Here is a 14,537-nt window from a genome sequence, read left to right on the forward strand (position 1 = left end):
GATGATGGGCACGAGGGGAGTGAAGGGGGACACACAGAAGCAATCTCTGTAAAAAAAAAAAAAAAAGAAGAAGAAGACCACTACAGCCGTCGCAGGACTGTGTGTGTTAAAATTCCATTGCATATATACACTATATGAGCTTACAGATATCATATAACTAGTGGGGTCAACCATATACATATATAGAATTGAATGGACCTAATAGGAAATTATAGTTACACAATATACGCACCAATACATTTTTATGGGGGAAAAAAAAGTTTAAAAGAGAAAATACACCTAACTTAAAGTGATAGTCTGTAAGTTTGCAAAGTGGCGAGAGATACAGTGAAATGTGAAAGTAAAGAATCAAATCCCTCCCCTCTTTAACCAGAAAGCCCTTCTTAGTTTGCAAAATGAGCAGGAACAGAATTGTCAAAAGCAAACAATCAAGCCCCTCCCCCTCCCTCCTGATTGGACCTGACAGGCTGGTTCACAGGAAAACCTCGTCTCATTGGTCAACACGGGAGGATACTAGACTCTGATTAGTTGCAGAGATACAGGAAGGAGGGACTTTACAAGAAATAATGTATGTATATTATTACTTACTTTACATCAAAATGCAAGACCAGGTGGTAGATTTTGAACTTTTAGTAAAATTTGTAATGCATGTAGACTTCCAGACTATCACTTTAAATGCTTTACTAAACGACACATGACATTATCACTAACTAATAGTCCAAAACTACAGATTCCCCCAATATCCACTTGAGGAAGTATCACCACAGTTTTAAGAACCAGTACCTTAGAGGATCAATAATGTTTGCCTCAACCCAGGCCACATTCTTTTATATATTGCAGAGAAACTTCCAGCTTCCAGCCTCTCCGCAACTTCCTCCTCCTATCCAGCCCCGAACTCCATATTTAACCCACACACTCGGTCACCTCTGACTCCCCTGACCGTACCTCTTTCCCGCACGCTTATCCATCCCTCCCATCTCCCCTATTTGCGATTATCCCTCAGAGCTGGTGCAGATGGAGCGCGGTTGGAAAAGACAGTGAACGATTGCGATGAATTAAACACAAGGTGCATCGAAGGAAGGTGCGCCGGGCTTCGACAAGTGAATGTAGTCCGCGGCTGCTCCCCTGACCTCCGGTAGATGGGAGAGTTAGGACCCCCGAGCCTGTGGGGTCCAGCCGACACTGTAAAAAATCCATCTCTCTCTGCTACATGAATTATTGAGATATTGGCCTACAGCTGCTAAAATATACAGGAGGGTGGGCAGTCGCTCCAATCGGATCTCGCCAACTCTCAGTCTTGGTCTGTCTGTCTTTTCAGCAAATTCCCCCGTTGCTCTACCCGTTTCTGTTTTCAACTTCTACCACTGAAACGCACTCCACTCAGTCAGCTTCTCCAACTATTGACTTTGATTTGAAAAGAAGAAACATTGGTTAACTATCTGTTGCGTCAACGTAAAGTTTTGGAGCTCAGTCAGTCTCAACTTCTGCAAAAAGATTATTTTCCACTGTTACTGATCCAAAAATGGGAAAGCAGAGTAGTTCAGTCGATTGGTAGTTTGTTGGTTATGTGGCAATAACATGAAAGTCTTTCACATTGTGTCAAAACAAGACTTAATAAACTAGAACCAAAATGTGGCCAAACGGAGCGCATTTTACTTTTATATCTGTGCAAACCGAATATTGCGATGACTATATTTGGGCTTGTGCAACCCTATGCACGCTTTGTAAGTGTTGTTCTATATGTGCTCTGCTATTAATGAGCTCTAAGTATTGTTCTTAACCTCTCACAGCAGCTAAAAGAGAAACCAGAATAGCAAGACGAAAGACACTTTATTATTCACATCATAAGAGGCCGTTTCTCTTTTACTTGAAGAGGAGTGTCTAGTGCTAACCAGCTGTCACACGTTTTAACTTGTCGCCGATATATATGCCCGGCTCTTGTGTTACATCAGATGCTTGTAATGCGCGCAGCAGTCGTCCGGCCCTTGAAATGAGACACAACTCCGCTCTGTCCATTCATCTTCTCTGTTGTTTTTTTCCACTTTTTTTTCCCCCTTCTCTTCCTTTTCAGATGAAGCATTTGTCCAAGGCAACGCTGCTTACTGTGTGTCTTTTGACATGGTGTGTGCGCGTGATTATATCTAAGGCAGTTGGCTCCAAACACGCTGCCCAGTGCAGAATCCTAGCCATAACAAATGAACAGAGGGGAGAAAATAAGACATCTGAAAGAAAAGCTGAGCATAGGAGTGATTCTCTCAGTGGCTGCTGGAGATCTGTATTGTAAGCACTTTCAGCTGTCAGCACTTCTTTGAGCTCCCTCAAAGGCAGCAGCAGCAGCAGGAGGAAGGGGAGGGAAATGTACTAGTTTTATTTCCCTCTTTTAAGGGATCCTGTTTATTTGTACACAGGGTGTTTATTTTCTCGCTTCATTTGATTCTTTGTGTTTGTTTGTCTCGCAGAGAGTGAATGGAGAGAGTAGTTCTGCGTTAAAGAAGTTGTCAGCCCTTGGGGTGGGGCTAGGGAATAAATTGTCCCTCTTTTTGCTGTTCAGGCCTCCGGTGCACACAACCCCCCCAGCCTTGCCCCCCCGCCACCCCCCACCCCACCCGCACCTTAACTCCCAGCCCTCCCTCCTCCCCCACTCATTAAGTATTGATGCGGGTAGCCATACTTGCCATCTCAGCCTATTAATAATGCATGGCAGGTGCTGTTGATGTGGTCTCTCACACTGAGATTGAGAGAGGCAGGAATGGCAACGGCGCGCCACCGCTTCGTAGCTACAGCGGGAGCCCTGTTTCGCGCCGCTCGGGTGCAGCTGGGGAGGCTTCGGCCCCGCGCCACACTTTATGGCAGAGCTGTGACAGTGCAGTGAGATGGATATACAATCCAGCGTGTTCCCCAATAACCCACAGCCGTTTTTACATAAAGAAAGTGCCTTTGTCATGCAGCTCTGATGGATGGAGATCGTCTGCCACCGTCTTTGATTTATTCTATTTTGCCGCTTTTATTGAACATGTTTGTGCTGTACCTGCTCTGAGAGGCAGCTGCCCTTTCACTGTAGCTCTGCACTTTCCTCTAACTCACCTCCCGTCTCTCTCTCTCTTCTGTCTCACAGGTTCTTCCTCAAGTTCTTCCTCAAGTGTAACCAAAATTGCCTGAAGAATGCAGGGAACCCTCGAGACATGAGGCGTTTTCAGGTAACATCAAATAGCTCTCACTTTTTACTTCACTCTTTCTACTTTTACCTGCCCTTAGCACATGCTGGAGACAAAATACTGTACTACACACTGCACTAGCCTTCAAGCATATGAAGGTTTTCGGGGGGAAGGGAAAGTTGGAAAGAAAAAATGTGAATCTTCACACAGATGACCTCGGCAGAATGTGTTTTTTTTTTTAGTTGCTACAAGCCAATAGGCTGAGGACAGGGCCATTGATACCTCCATATGCAACAGCGCTTGAAGAGATCGAAACAAAATCTCAATTTGGCCAAAGAATGACAGTCTATTACGCCAGAAGGCTGATGAAACAAGAGACGTCAGTCCCGCCTGTCTCATTACGCCCATAAAATTGTCATCACACCCCAAGCAGCAACAGCAAACATATAGATTTGCACATAAGGATGTTTAAGCTTGCTGAGAATAAAGTAGTCATCAACTCAAAAACAACAAAACCTTTGAACTTGGGCTGCTGTGACAGACCAGAGAAACCCTATAATATTAAATGACTCACTTCAAGTTTTACTCTTGTTATTTGTTACATTTGGTCATAAAATATTCTTTCTTTTTGTCTCAGGTGGTGGTGTCGACCACGGTAAGCGTGGAGGGTCATGTCCTGGCCGTGTCCGACAACATGTTCGTCCACAACAACTCCAAACACGGGCGCAGGGCTCGGAGACTGGACCCCTCTGAAGGCACGCCCTCCTACCTTGAACACGGTAAACCCCAAACCCTCGTAACAATAAAAGAACCAAACCCTCTGAACCAGCCTCTTTTCACTGTGCCTCTTCCTCTTTGTCTGATCAGCCGTGCCCTCCCCTCTTCCCCTTGCCTTCTGTCTGGCTCTCCTGTCTCCTGAGTATCCCGCTAAAACCTCCTCTTGCTTCCTTATCTGCCTCCTGCTGCCTCTCAGATTCCCACTTCCCTCACTCGTAGGGTTTCTAACTTGTGCTAAGAGACGCCGGAGTGGTGTGGTGTAGCTTTTTGCGCGTTCCCTGGTGGCTCGCTCACCCCCCAGCCCCCCACCCCCCCCCAGGTCCCTGCCTCTAGGCCCATACTCTGGCTGGCATAAGCACGATGTGTCTTATGAGGTCTGTTCTGCTTAAAGCCAACACTCTCTTTATTTCCTCGGAGACCGGCTTTTATCCCGCAGCCCTCCATCACTCCCCATCCCTGCGGTTCCCCAGCACACCCATGCACCAGTGGAGATACACCCCCGCACCGCACGCTCAGTCAGACCAAACCTTTAATACTTCATAATGACATGTGCACATGATTTAGGAGCCTGCACTGATTCCCAACTCCCTAATCCAGTTATTTTCTCATTTCGATTTCCCAGACATTGAATAAGAGAAACATATTTTTTTTTTACTTTGAGAAGAGTCAACCTCAAGGATGATAATGACAAAAAAAAAAAAAAACTAAGCGGGGATTTACATGGTCGGCAGTAGATTGCATTACGATTGAATGTTATGGCGAAGTCACTCTAATGGTTATTCTCCAGAGGTAAAGTGGTCCACTCGTCCCACGAGCGATTTGGTTCACACAGACATATTTGAGGCATTATTGGGACTGCTATAACTGTGTCATCCTCCTATTATAGACACTTTCGCTCAAGTGCATGAGGGTCAAAAGAGCAGAGGCTTTTGACTGCATGTTCAAGTGAGTGTGCAAAGTCATATCCTTTAGTGAAGGCACAAATCAAATCATCGCCCCCTTTTGGTCATACTCACCAGATAGGTTTCAGTCACACTGCTTGATCCTGTTATGGCCGCCTTTTTGAAGACTTTTCACCATTGAAAAGAATCACTCCGTGTGAAAGCCATCTGTCGGCATATGTCAAGAGTTGTTACAACGGCATTAACCAGGTCTGTGAACTCTCATAACGACCATACAAACAACTCAATAGGCAATTTGTCAGCTTTAGCGGGAAATGTAACATTATATTGTTAGCCCTTATAAATGACTGTACCCTTTTTAACACCATGTATGTCTGGGTGCAAGTTAAATTCATTGTATCATTGTCATTTTTGCACTTTCAGTCCATCAGCTTAATTACCATATCTCAACCTTTGTTTAAGTTTAAGCGCTTTGTGACCATGTCTGGGAATGGCGCCATAGAAATAAAAGTCCTTTCCTCATAAGCAGCCACTGAAATAAGTCATCTTTGAGTCGACTTGGATCAAACTAACAGATGTTGGCTGTGACAGAGGGATTTGTTTGGGAATTTCCTTCTGATTTCCATTCTCCTGATGCTGTGGGCTGAGGAGGGGGAGTGAATGGGCGGGGTGAGGGGTAAGAAGCAGAGGTCCAGCCGAGATAAGTGGACCACAGAGAGCGCCCACGTTACAAAGAGATGGTAACTTTGTGTCCGCCTGGCTTCACTTGTCTCCTAAAATGCGAGTTTGAGCGCAGAATAGACAACTTTGGGTGCCCGTTTTGTGCCTTTAATAGATGAGCAGCGCGCAGAGCCGAACAGATGGCACCGAGGAACACCCCAAAGTATAATCCTATCACATGGATTCACGTTCCACCATCTGGTTAATCCACGCACACACATTATATCTGTGAAAAGGAGGCATCTTAGGCCATGATTACGGCCACAGATTGCCGCACGGTGAACGCTGATCTCTGCAGGCGTGTATCGGGGGCTAAATATCGCTCCAGCTTGTTGGGAAAGGATCAACAGAACAGGGAGTCAGGCAAAGAGCAAAAGGCTAGGCTTGTGGGGGGGGGGGGGGGGGGGAAGTCAGCCTAGTCTAAAGTGGATTATGCTGCTTTACAGAATTACAGCATGTCTGACAAGCTGCATATCTGTTAAGGAAAGGAGATTTAGCTTGTATAAACACGCATTTTCCCATCGCTGCTCTTTTCCTCAATCACATGCAGTAATCTGTGGGCTCATGATGCCAACAGATAGGGTCAAAAGGTGCAGTGACAAGTGGTTGTTGGAAGTGTGGTTATTGTTGTTGAGTCTATCAGATTTGTCAGACAAAGTTTTAGTTTTTTTATTTTGGAAGAAAGTATTAAAAGGAATTGCATACTCAAGAGTCCGTTTTTGTGGTCATGAGGGGATTCCAGAAGCCCTAAATAGTCACAAAGTATTACATCAAAGTTCAAGATATTACATGCTGATCATTTAGATTTAGGAAAAGTCAGTAGTGTAACCTCCAAAGCACTCAAACTTGTTCACAGACCTGCAGATAGAAAATGACTGAATCCCCCTGTGAATGAATGTGAGCTTAGGTTTGCACAAGCCAGTGACTCAATGGTCAGAGTCGAGGAGTACAGCACCAAGGTCCAGAGGAGTCTCGAGCTCTACTTTTAATCAAAATTTAATGAAGTCGTTAAGACAAATTCTCCAACTCGTCTCAACTGTTGGCATGCATATTCTCAAAGTGCATAGGAACACAATATTGAAGCTCCCAAATAGTCCCAAGTCATTCTCTAATGCCCGTGACTGGACAGATACAGTAGATCGGCGGCAGACAGCTCAGCGGGAGCTAAGTGTTTGGTTTAATGAAGCCGGCGTATTCAGGGGGCACATCCACCGTTGGCAGTGCGGTGCTCCCCGGTCGCGTGGCCTTTGATCAGACACTCAGCACACCTGACATTTACACGGCCGCACGCCTCGCCACGTGTCGTAAAACAAGCGCACCGCCACTGCCCTCGCTCACGGGGCAGGGGTGATGTTTAATAACGGGGGTTGGTATAATCACTCTGATTAGTATTCCCCACTCGGGCCCCGACCCCTGGGAGCAGAGCGAAGAGGTGATGTGTGTCTAATGTATGTGTGCAAAGTGATAGGAGAAAATGTCCATGTTACCAGCCTTTATGGGCTGTCATAAGGATACTAAGGGCCTAATCTATTGTGACTGTGGATCTTTGCAGCAACCCCCAGCATTAAAGCCATCAGCCCCAGTGAAGGCTGGACCACCGGGGGCGCAACGGTCATCATCATCGGGGACAACTTCTTCGACGGCCTACAAGTCATTTTCGGAACCATGCTGGTCTGGAGTGAGGTTAGTCACGTTAATGGTCTTTTTAATAGGATTGTATAGATCAGTTGGACATAAATTTCAAGCCATATACGAACAGTAGATTGAGCCGCATCCCATCCCAAGGCGTAAAATGGCAGTGTGGTCAATGGTTACCTATTGGCCTCTGCTAATGAGTGTTTGCAGGACAGCTTGTATAAGATAAGTTACACTATCACAAGAGTTATGGAGATGTTTAGGGATGGGCCTCGTCTTGAATGGGTAATTCTTAAGGATTTACCTCCGCTACAGCAGAGCCACTGTCCAGCGCAAAACATCAATGGCTCAACTATTTAGAAAGACAAATAGCTGCATGAAACGGCAATGGATATATATTTCAACCATGCTCTCGTAATGAGTATTATCAAAAAAATGGTCTCTGCGTCAGTCAACCTGGAACTAACACCTCACACCTCGGGTATAAGGCAACACAGTTAATCCAATCGCAACTTGAATGATTGCAAACACCAAATAGGATGGACTGCAAGTATTTTGCTAGTATAATGTCCTCTACAGGCACTACATTTTGGGGTCTCATTAATTATAAAAACTTGACAGCTGAGAGTATGCTGTTTCCAAATGAATTTGAATTTGATTGAAAGACGTATTTTAGTGAATCACAACAAATATTATGCACCTTCATTTATTATAAATACTAATTATATTTTACAGTGGGGTTTCCATAGTTGTTGGTCTGCTGATTTTTTCAAGGTAACAGCCTGAAAAGTTTGGGAACCCCCAAAATATCTTTCTGTATTAGTTTCACAGTTCAACTTTCAGTCTCAAATAGACAATCCTGGATTATATGAAACATGCTCAGTAAAAATTGTACATGCAAAGGAAAATCACAATGAGACATATTACGAAAATGTGCTGCTCTTCTCAGGTACACTGAATATAGCATCTGAAACCTAAATGACCAAAACTACAAAAAGGAACTACAAATGGTCAAAAATCCCCTACACCACGTGAGGCGCTTTGGGCGACTTGTGTCATGTGAAAAGCGCTTTACAAATAAGCCTCCATTCCATAAATGTAACGTCTATAAATCCACTTAGTTGAGTTTTCATTCCACTTTATGGACCATTATCCAAAGGTAACACCATACGTTACACAACAGCTCTCAACACTAATGAGCTTTATGCGATATACTGGAGGTTTATTGCACCTGCGAAAAGTTAAGCTCGCCATCTCTCACTCGGAAACTGCAGATTGCTGGAAGGAAAAGTTTTAAAAACAACTTAAAAGAACTTGATCCTTGGACCTTTCCTGACTTTGCGCTTCGATTTCTACCTCCTTCAAACCCTGGTAACTTGATTTCTTATAATGCACTTGCGTTATTTCTTCATACTTTATGTGTTAATCAATAATGAAATGCTAATCATGGCGAGGAAGTGCTATACAGCTTAACATATGCTCAGTATCCTCAATGCCAACTCCTATTTTATTCACTGTGTCCTGCTGCCTTCCTGTCTTTTATTATGCTGGTAATGAAATGTGCGCTGTACAATACCAATCCCTTCTGGAGCATCTGCCACATGACTAAAATGTAAATTCGGTGTATGTGTGAAATTGAAGGTCAGCTCGCGGCGGCGCTAAACAGCTTTCTCTTTAGTAAAGGAATAATTCTATAAAAAGCTCCTATATTGTCTCGCGGAGAGGTGAGCGGGGGCAGACAATGGTAGAATGAAAGCCCGGCTAAGTGAGCAATGAAAGGGACATTTACAGCAGCACACACGCCGTACACACTCGCGCTCATATAGTGTACACAAGGCAGCGGTGTTGATAGCTTTTGAGTGCTCGCTAGCTTTGAGTGCTATAGTGCTAGGCCTGTTATAGTTTGCTTCAAAAGAGCCTTCAACTTACCTGCGCATGTACAGAACTCCACCGCATAAAGTATGTGACAGGTTTTGGAGAGCAGCTATGAACAAAGGAAGGTGTATCTGTGTGCGAAAAATACACCAAAAATATAAAAAAAAAACAGAGGGAATGTAGATCTCCCCGAGACAAAAGTCCAGAGTCTGTGGTAGTTAATGATAAAGATACACTTTCCCAGACTGCCTTGTAGTTAAGAAGAATGCTTTCTTTACATTAAAGAGCTGGATCAAGGACATAGATCGGTTGTAGTCGCCCTCCAACTCAACTTTCACGGAGAAGTCTTTCAGTTTCGCTTTCCTTCTCCTGTGTGTGTAACTGCAGCAAAATCAGAGTTAGAAAAATCCCCCAAAGTTTAAGCCAGATTGTGCTGTCTATGCCACGGTGGCGCTTTGATATTTGTTACACAGGCTGACATCAGGACGGGCCAACACAGACAAGCAAATTATTCAGTGCGTCATCGTAAATAAGCCAAAAAATATGTGTGTTTTATTCATAAACGTAAACTGCTTTTGAACCCCTCTTACCAGCTCCATGTCAGCACTGATAACCATCCTAGGCCTCCTGGTGACATTGCCTCGGGCTACACGGGCCACCTGAGGGCTTCGGCGCTAACACATCATTTTCAGGCTGATTATACAAAGCAGAAGAGTCAAAAGCTGCAAAAGGCCCGCGCAGTCCCCCTGAGTGCATGTTTTAGCGCCGCTGTTTCGTTGCATTAATCTTTGTGCCCTCTCTCTCTCTCTTTCTCTCTGCCCGTAGTTGATCACTCCCCACGCCATACGAGTGCAGACTCCGCCCAGACACATCCCGGGGGTAGTGGAGGTCACGCTGTCCTACAAATCCAAACAGTTCTGCAAAGGCACACCTGGGCGATTCATCTACACAGGTAATGAAGTGCACCAAGATCCCATTTTGTACAATGTATCATTTGCTTTCTCTCTCTTTCTCTGGCTACTAATGGTTAAGGTTTGGGTATTTATATAGAAGTGGAAATTATTTAAAGTGCATATGATACATTAGACACATTTTTTGCAAAAACATAGTTAACGCGGTTATATTTAAAGGAGCTAGATGCAAGTTTGTCATTTTATACTCACTACTGCCACCTCAAGTCTTATGTGTAACTGCAGCTTCTATATTAAGCTTGTGCATGATGGCACTTCAGACCCGAATTAACACCTTTTTGAGTGACAGTGCAGGATTTTAGAGGCAGTTGTGGTGAACAGGTCTAGGCTCATTCTACACATTAGGACATTGCTGGAACAATGGGGAGGAAAATACATAATTTTAACTTTTTTAAACTCTGTATAGTCCCTTTAAGATTTTGCTAAAGATTGTACACAGAATTCTTTAGTTTGGCCATTTTTGTGAAGGTTGTAAGTTTCACTTCCTTATTGGACACGGACAGGAAGTGACATAGCAGAAGGTAAACAATTTTAAGTCAATGGGAAATGAGTGAGTCAAACTGCTATGGAACTTTACCTTCATCTATGTCACTTACTGTCAGCAGCTTAAAAATTCTAATTTAAAAAAACACGTTTCTGCCCAACATTTCTTCATCCAAACTGCTGCTTCACTGAAATAAAATGATAATTGACTCTGTGCATAACTTCAAATCATAACAACGCCGCCCAAGAAGTGACTTCCTGTTTTGATCCAGCACACAAAAATAAAAACACCATCTTATTCATTAGTTCAACTCTCTTTCTGCCTAACTATTAACAAACAAAATACTTAAAATGTGTGTATTTAATTATATTCTTGTAATGTTGCAAGAACCTGCTGAACTAATCAATGAGACTTTTATTTTGGCGTGCTAGATCGAAACAGGACATCACTTCTTGGGCGGCGTTGTTATGATTTTAGTCAATTATGCAACTGATGAACTTGCAACTGATGTGATCCATCTAAATAAGTCATATTTTCAAAAGCACTAAAACCTGTCATATGCACTTTAAGCTATGCAAAATGTTTAGTTTCTAATTACAAATGTTTTCCAGTACCACCTTGTAAAACAAAAATAATCTTTACATGTTGTATGGGAGCCAAGTAAATTATCAATTCTTTAAGAGACATATTGAGTCTTTGTATATTCACCACAAAAGAAGTTATTTATATAGATATTAGCATTTTAATCTCCAACAATACTTTTTAATTAACCGTCATGTCTCTGTACAAGTTTTGTTTGGCTAGAGTTATTGCTGTTCCACAGACAAGCAAAGGAGAGGAAAAACGGCTTCAGGGTTCGACGAGGGTCATTTTGCCTTGTTCAGACTTGATCTAACAATAAAATAGTAAAAACCATCCAAAGTCTACACGGTCTAAGATAATGAAGCGCGTGTGCTGTGCAGCCTCTGGCAGGAGTTTCCAGTCCCCTGCGTTTGTCACCTACTATTTTCTCTGTACAAATGAATAATTTAAACAATGCAATAAAAACGCCCAACATTATTTTATTAAGTCTTTGCAATATCTGCTAAAAGCATCTTCGGAAACCACATTATTTGCTGTCATATCTCCGCTCTGTTGCTCCGTGGCAAATGTGCATGCTAAACAATTTTGAATTCAATAACACGACTCAATAAATCAGAAGAGACGAAGAAGCCCGTAGTGATCATCGGCGAAGCAGTGTTTGCCCTTTTTTTTATGAAGCAGGTGAAGGTCACGAGGGAGGCTTAACCTTTTGATTAGCGGGATTATTGAGATTTAACCCCGTCGAACTATGAATCAGACCTAAACCGGGCGGCTCGTAGATTCCTCACACCGCATGCAAATACAGGCGCACGAATAGCTGGTGGTGTTACATCAGAGCACGCGGAGTTGCAGTCGCGTGGTAGTGAAAAGAGTGGCAGAGAGAGCGAATGTGAAGCTGTGATTAACCAATGCAAGGCCACAGGTCCCCGGGGAGGCCGCGAATCACAATAAATCTGTCTGTAATCTCAACCGCTGATAGACTTAGGGCTGTAAGCCTCGCCCGCAATTGCCAGCATTTGACAAAATCACAATCGAGAGAGCATTTGTGTCATATTGCCGGCATGCATTTTCTGCAACTCTGTACCGGGCCCCAATTACTGTGCAAATCCAAGTCGATGCATCGCAATTACCACGCCGCACAGGTCAAATGAAAACGGCTTGATATGTTTATTTGACTACGACATGCATATATAGTAGAAGTAATAGCATCACTGGCTTTGCGTTGTGTTTAGTGGAGTGTTTTGTTTGTGCAGCCTGTGCTCTTTTGTTTTGATAACATGCCGTGTAGAAATATGACTGACAGGTTTGATACAAATAGTATTCTCCAATGTGGTTCACTGGTGGGAGCTGGGTAATCGGGAGAGTCGGGCTACAGTTTTGGGCCACAGCACTTTTGGGCCGTCACAAAAAATAAAAATCAATTAATCATGGACTCTCACAGTTGTGCTGTAACAGGTCTAAAGGCTTTAACTGGGCTTCAGCAGGAGCCTGGACTGCTGTTTTAGACATGAATAAAGTTACACCAACATACACAAACTGACTCAGAGCAGTGCTAAGTTTAACACCTGTACGGAGTAAATAAGTGGACAGAAAAAAGGCACGGGAGGCCAAAAACAAAAAGAGTTATCAACGCTAATGTAGGGCTGTCACTATAATTACTATATCGACATATCATTCAATAAATAACAGATAAACGATACATTTTGGGCTCGAAATTTATCGTCTATACATTTATTAGCATTTTTTCTTTGTAAAACTTTGATTTTTAAAAGGGCTAGATGCAAGTTGGCCATTTTATACTCACTACTGCCACCTCAGGCCATATGTCTAACTGCACCTTCTATATTAAGCTCGTGCATGACGGCACTTCAGACCCGAAGTAACAACCTTTTGAGTGACAGTGCAGGATTTTAGAGGCAGGTCTGGGCTCATTCTACACATTAGGACATGGCTGGAACATGTGGGGGGAGGAAAATACATAATTTTAACATTTTTATATCATTTTCATATGATGATGCACTTTTAGAACAAAGGGTTACTGTCATTTTTATGCCTGAGAGTTGACAGTATCTAGTATCATTAGAGTCAATAATGTTGTTTATTGCGATACTTTCCTGCCTCAATATATCGAACTTCAAATTTGTTATCATGACAGGCCCTACGAGGTGAGCTAACATTTCGGGATGCATGGGCCGGTTTAAATGATAAAACTCTTGGGCCGAAATGAGGTCCCAGCACGCCCTGGGTACGCTCTTTCTGATGCTACCCATGCTATTTATTAAGGATTGAGACAGGAATGAAGTTGTTTACATTGTTAGTGAAAGACAGTTTTATATTGCATTTTATTTCTCATTTTGTGCAGCATTATTTTGAAAGACTATGTGGATATGGCACATAAGCATTGGCAGCTGAATAAGGTGCAAATAGACACAACCTACAGTAGCCTACACACATCAGCCTTACCATCGGACTAGCATTGGACACTACCATATATTTTACTGCCCTGAAAAGAACAGTCTTCACATACACATGACATGTAACAACATTATACGACAGCGGGCAGATGGGTAGGCTGCCGCTGCCGTGCCAGAGCTGCCCAACACCCCGCACTATGCCAAAGCCATAGAGCCGTGTATATAAATGTGTGCGCAGCCTTCTAATGTGCCAGACATGTGGGAACCGTATGCATAAACCCCCCCTTCCACATCCCTCTCCAGTCCTTCTCTCTTTCACCTTGTCACATCCACTTATTCAAAACTTGCTTCCTTCAGTAAATTCATTCCTCTTTCCTCCGTGCCTTTTGGCTTTTGCGAGGCAGATGGGAGAGTCTCAACAGGTGAGCGAGGTAGAGAGAGAGAGAGAGAGAGAGAGAGGTCAGTCACTGGGACACACTCCATGCGCCGCTGTTGCCGAGCGCTGGCACCTTCACGGCGACACAGTCAACCGTGTCCAGGCATGGATCCCACTTTGACTCTTCACACAGCTCACTTCAGCCACTGCCCGGGACTCTCTCGCTGCCTATTTGTAGCGCTCCCACTGCTCTCTTATCGTCCGTGTGTTCACTGTGCTTCATAAAGGCACAAACGAACCCAAATCTCTGTGTTTTGGAAGTAACGGTGGATAGTAGGACTTTTTGAATATTGCAGTAACGATATCAATGCGATATTTTCCAAGCAGAATGTTCCATTATCTTCAAAGGCAATTTGTTTTTTAAGCAAATTGTTTCAGAACAAGACTTAAAAACACTATAAGCAATGCTAAAGTAAGATTAAATGAAGGACATCTTGACCAAAACTGAATTTGTTTAGGTTTTGTTTGCAAAAAAAAGTATGAATGTATTTTCAATGGTGTGGCTTCTTGCAACATGGATATTGTGTCCTCTAATATTGCGGTAACATTAGTTTGGTGATATACTGTTCAGCCCTAGTAGATACAC

The 14,537-nt window shown here is 43.3% G+C and overlaps 1 protein-coding gene across 3 annotated transcripts in view; it reads left to right on the forward strand.

The window, feature by feature from the left end:
• Nucleotides 1-3,093: 3,093 nt before the first annotated feature.
• Nucleotides 3,094-14,537, forward strand: part of LOC306963014 (transcription factor COE1-like) — a 33,948-nt gene continuing 22,504 nt past the window's right edge. For 2 of the 3 annotated variants that reach the window (XM_079556444.1, XM_079556445.1), the window contains exons 1-4: nucleotides 3,094-3,197; nucleotides 3,793-3,934; nucleotides 7,107-7,237; nucleotides 9,890-10,016. In XM_079556444.1, coding sequence (XP_079412570.1) covers nucleotides 3,183-3,197; nucleotides 3,793-3,934; nucleotides 7,107-7,237; nucleotides 9,890-10,016 — 415 coding nt within the window. In that variant the 5' untranslated portion in view covers nucleotides 3,094-3,182. The remainder of the gene's footprint in view (nucleotides 3,198-3,792; nucleotides 3,935-7,106; nucleotides 7,238-9,889; nucleotides 10,017-14,537) is intronic. The other variant, XM_079556446.1, reaches the window with a different exon arrangement.

The sequence above is a fragment of the Gobius niger genome (assembly GCF_951799975.1).
Source record: "Gobius niger genome assembly, chromosome: 5".
Lineage (NCBI taxonomy): Eukaryota > Metazoa > Chordata > Actinopteri > Gobiiformes > Gobiidae > Gobius > Gobius niger.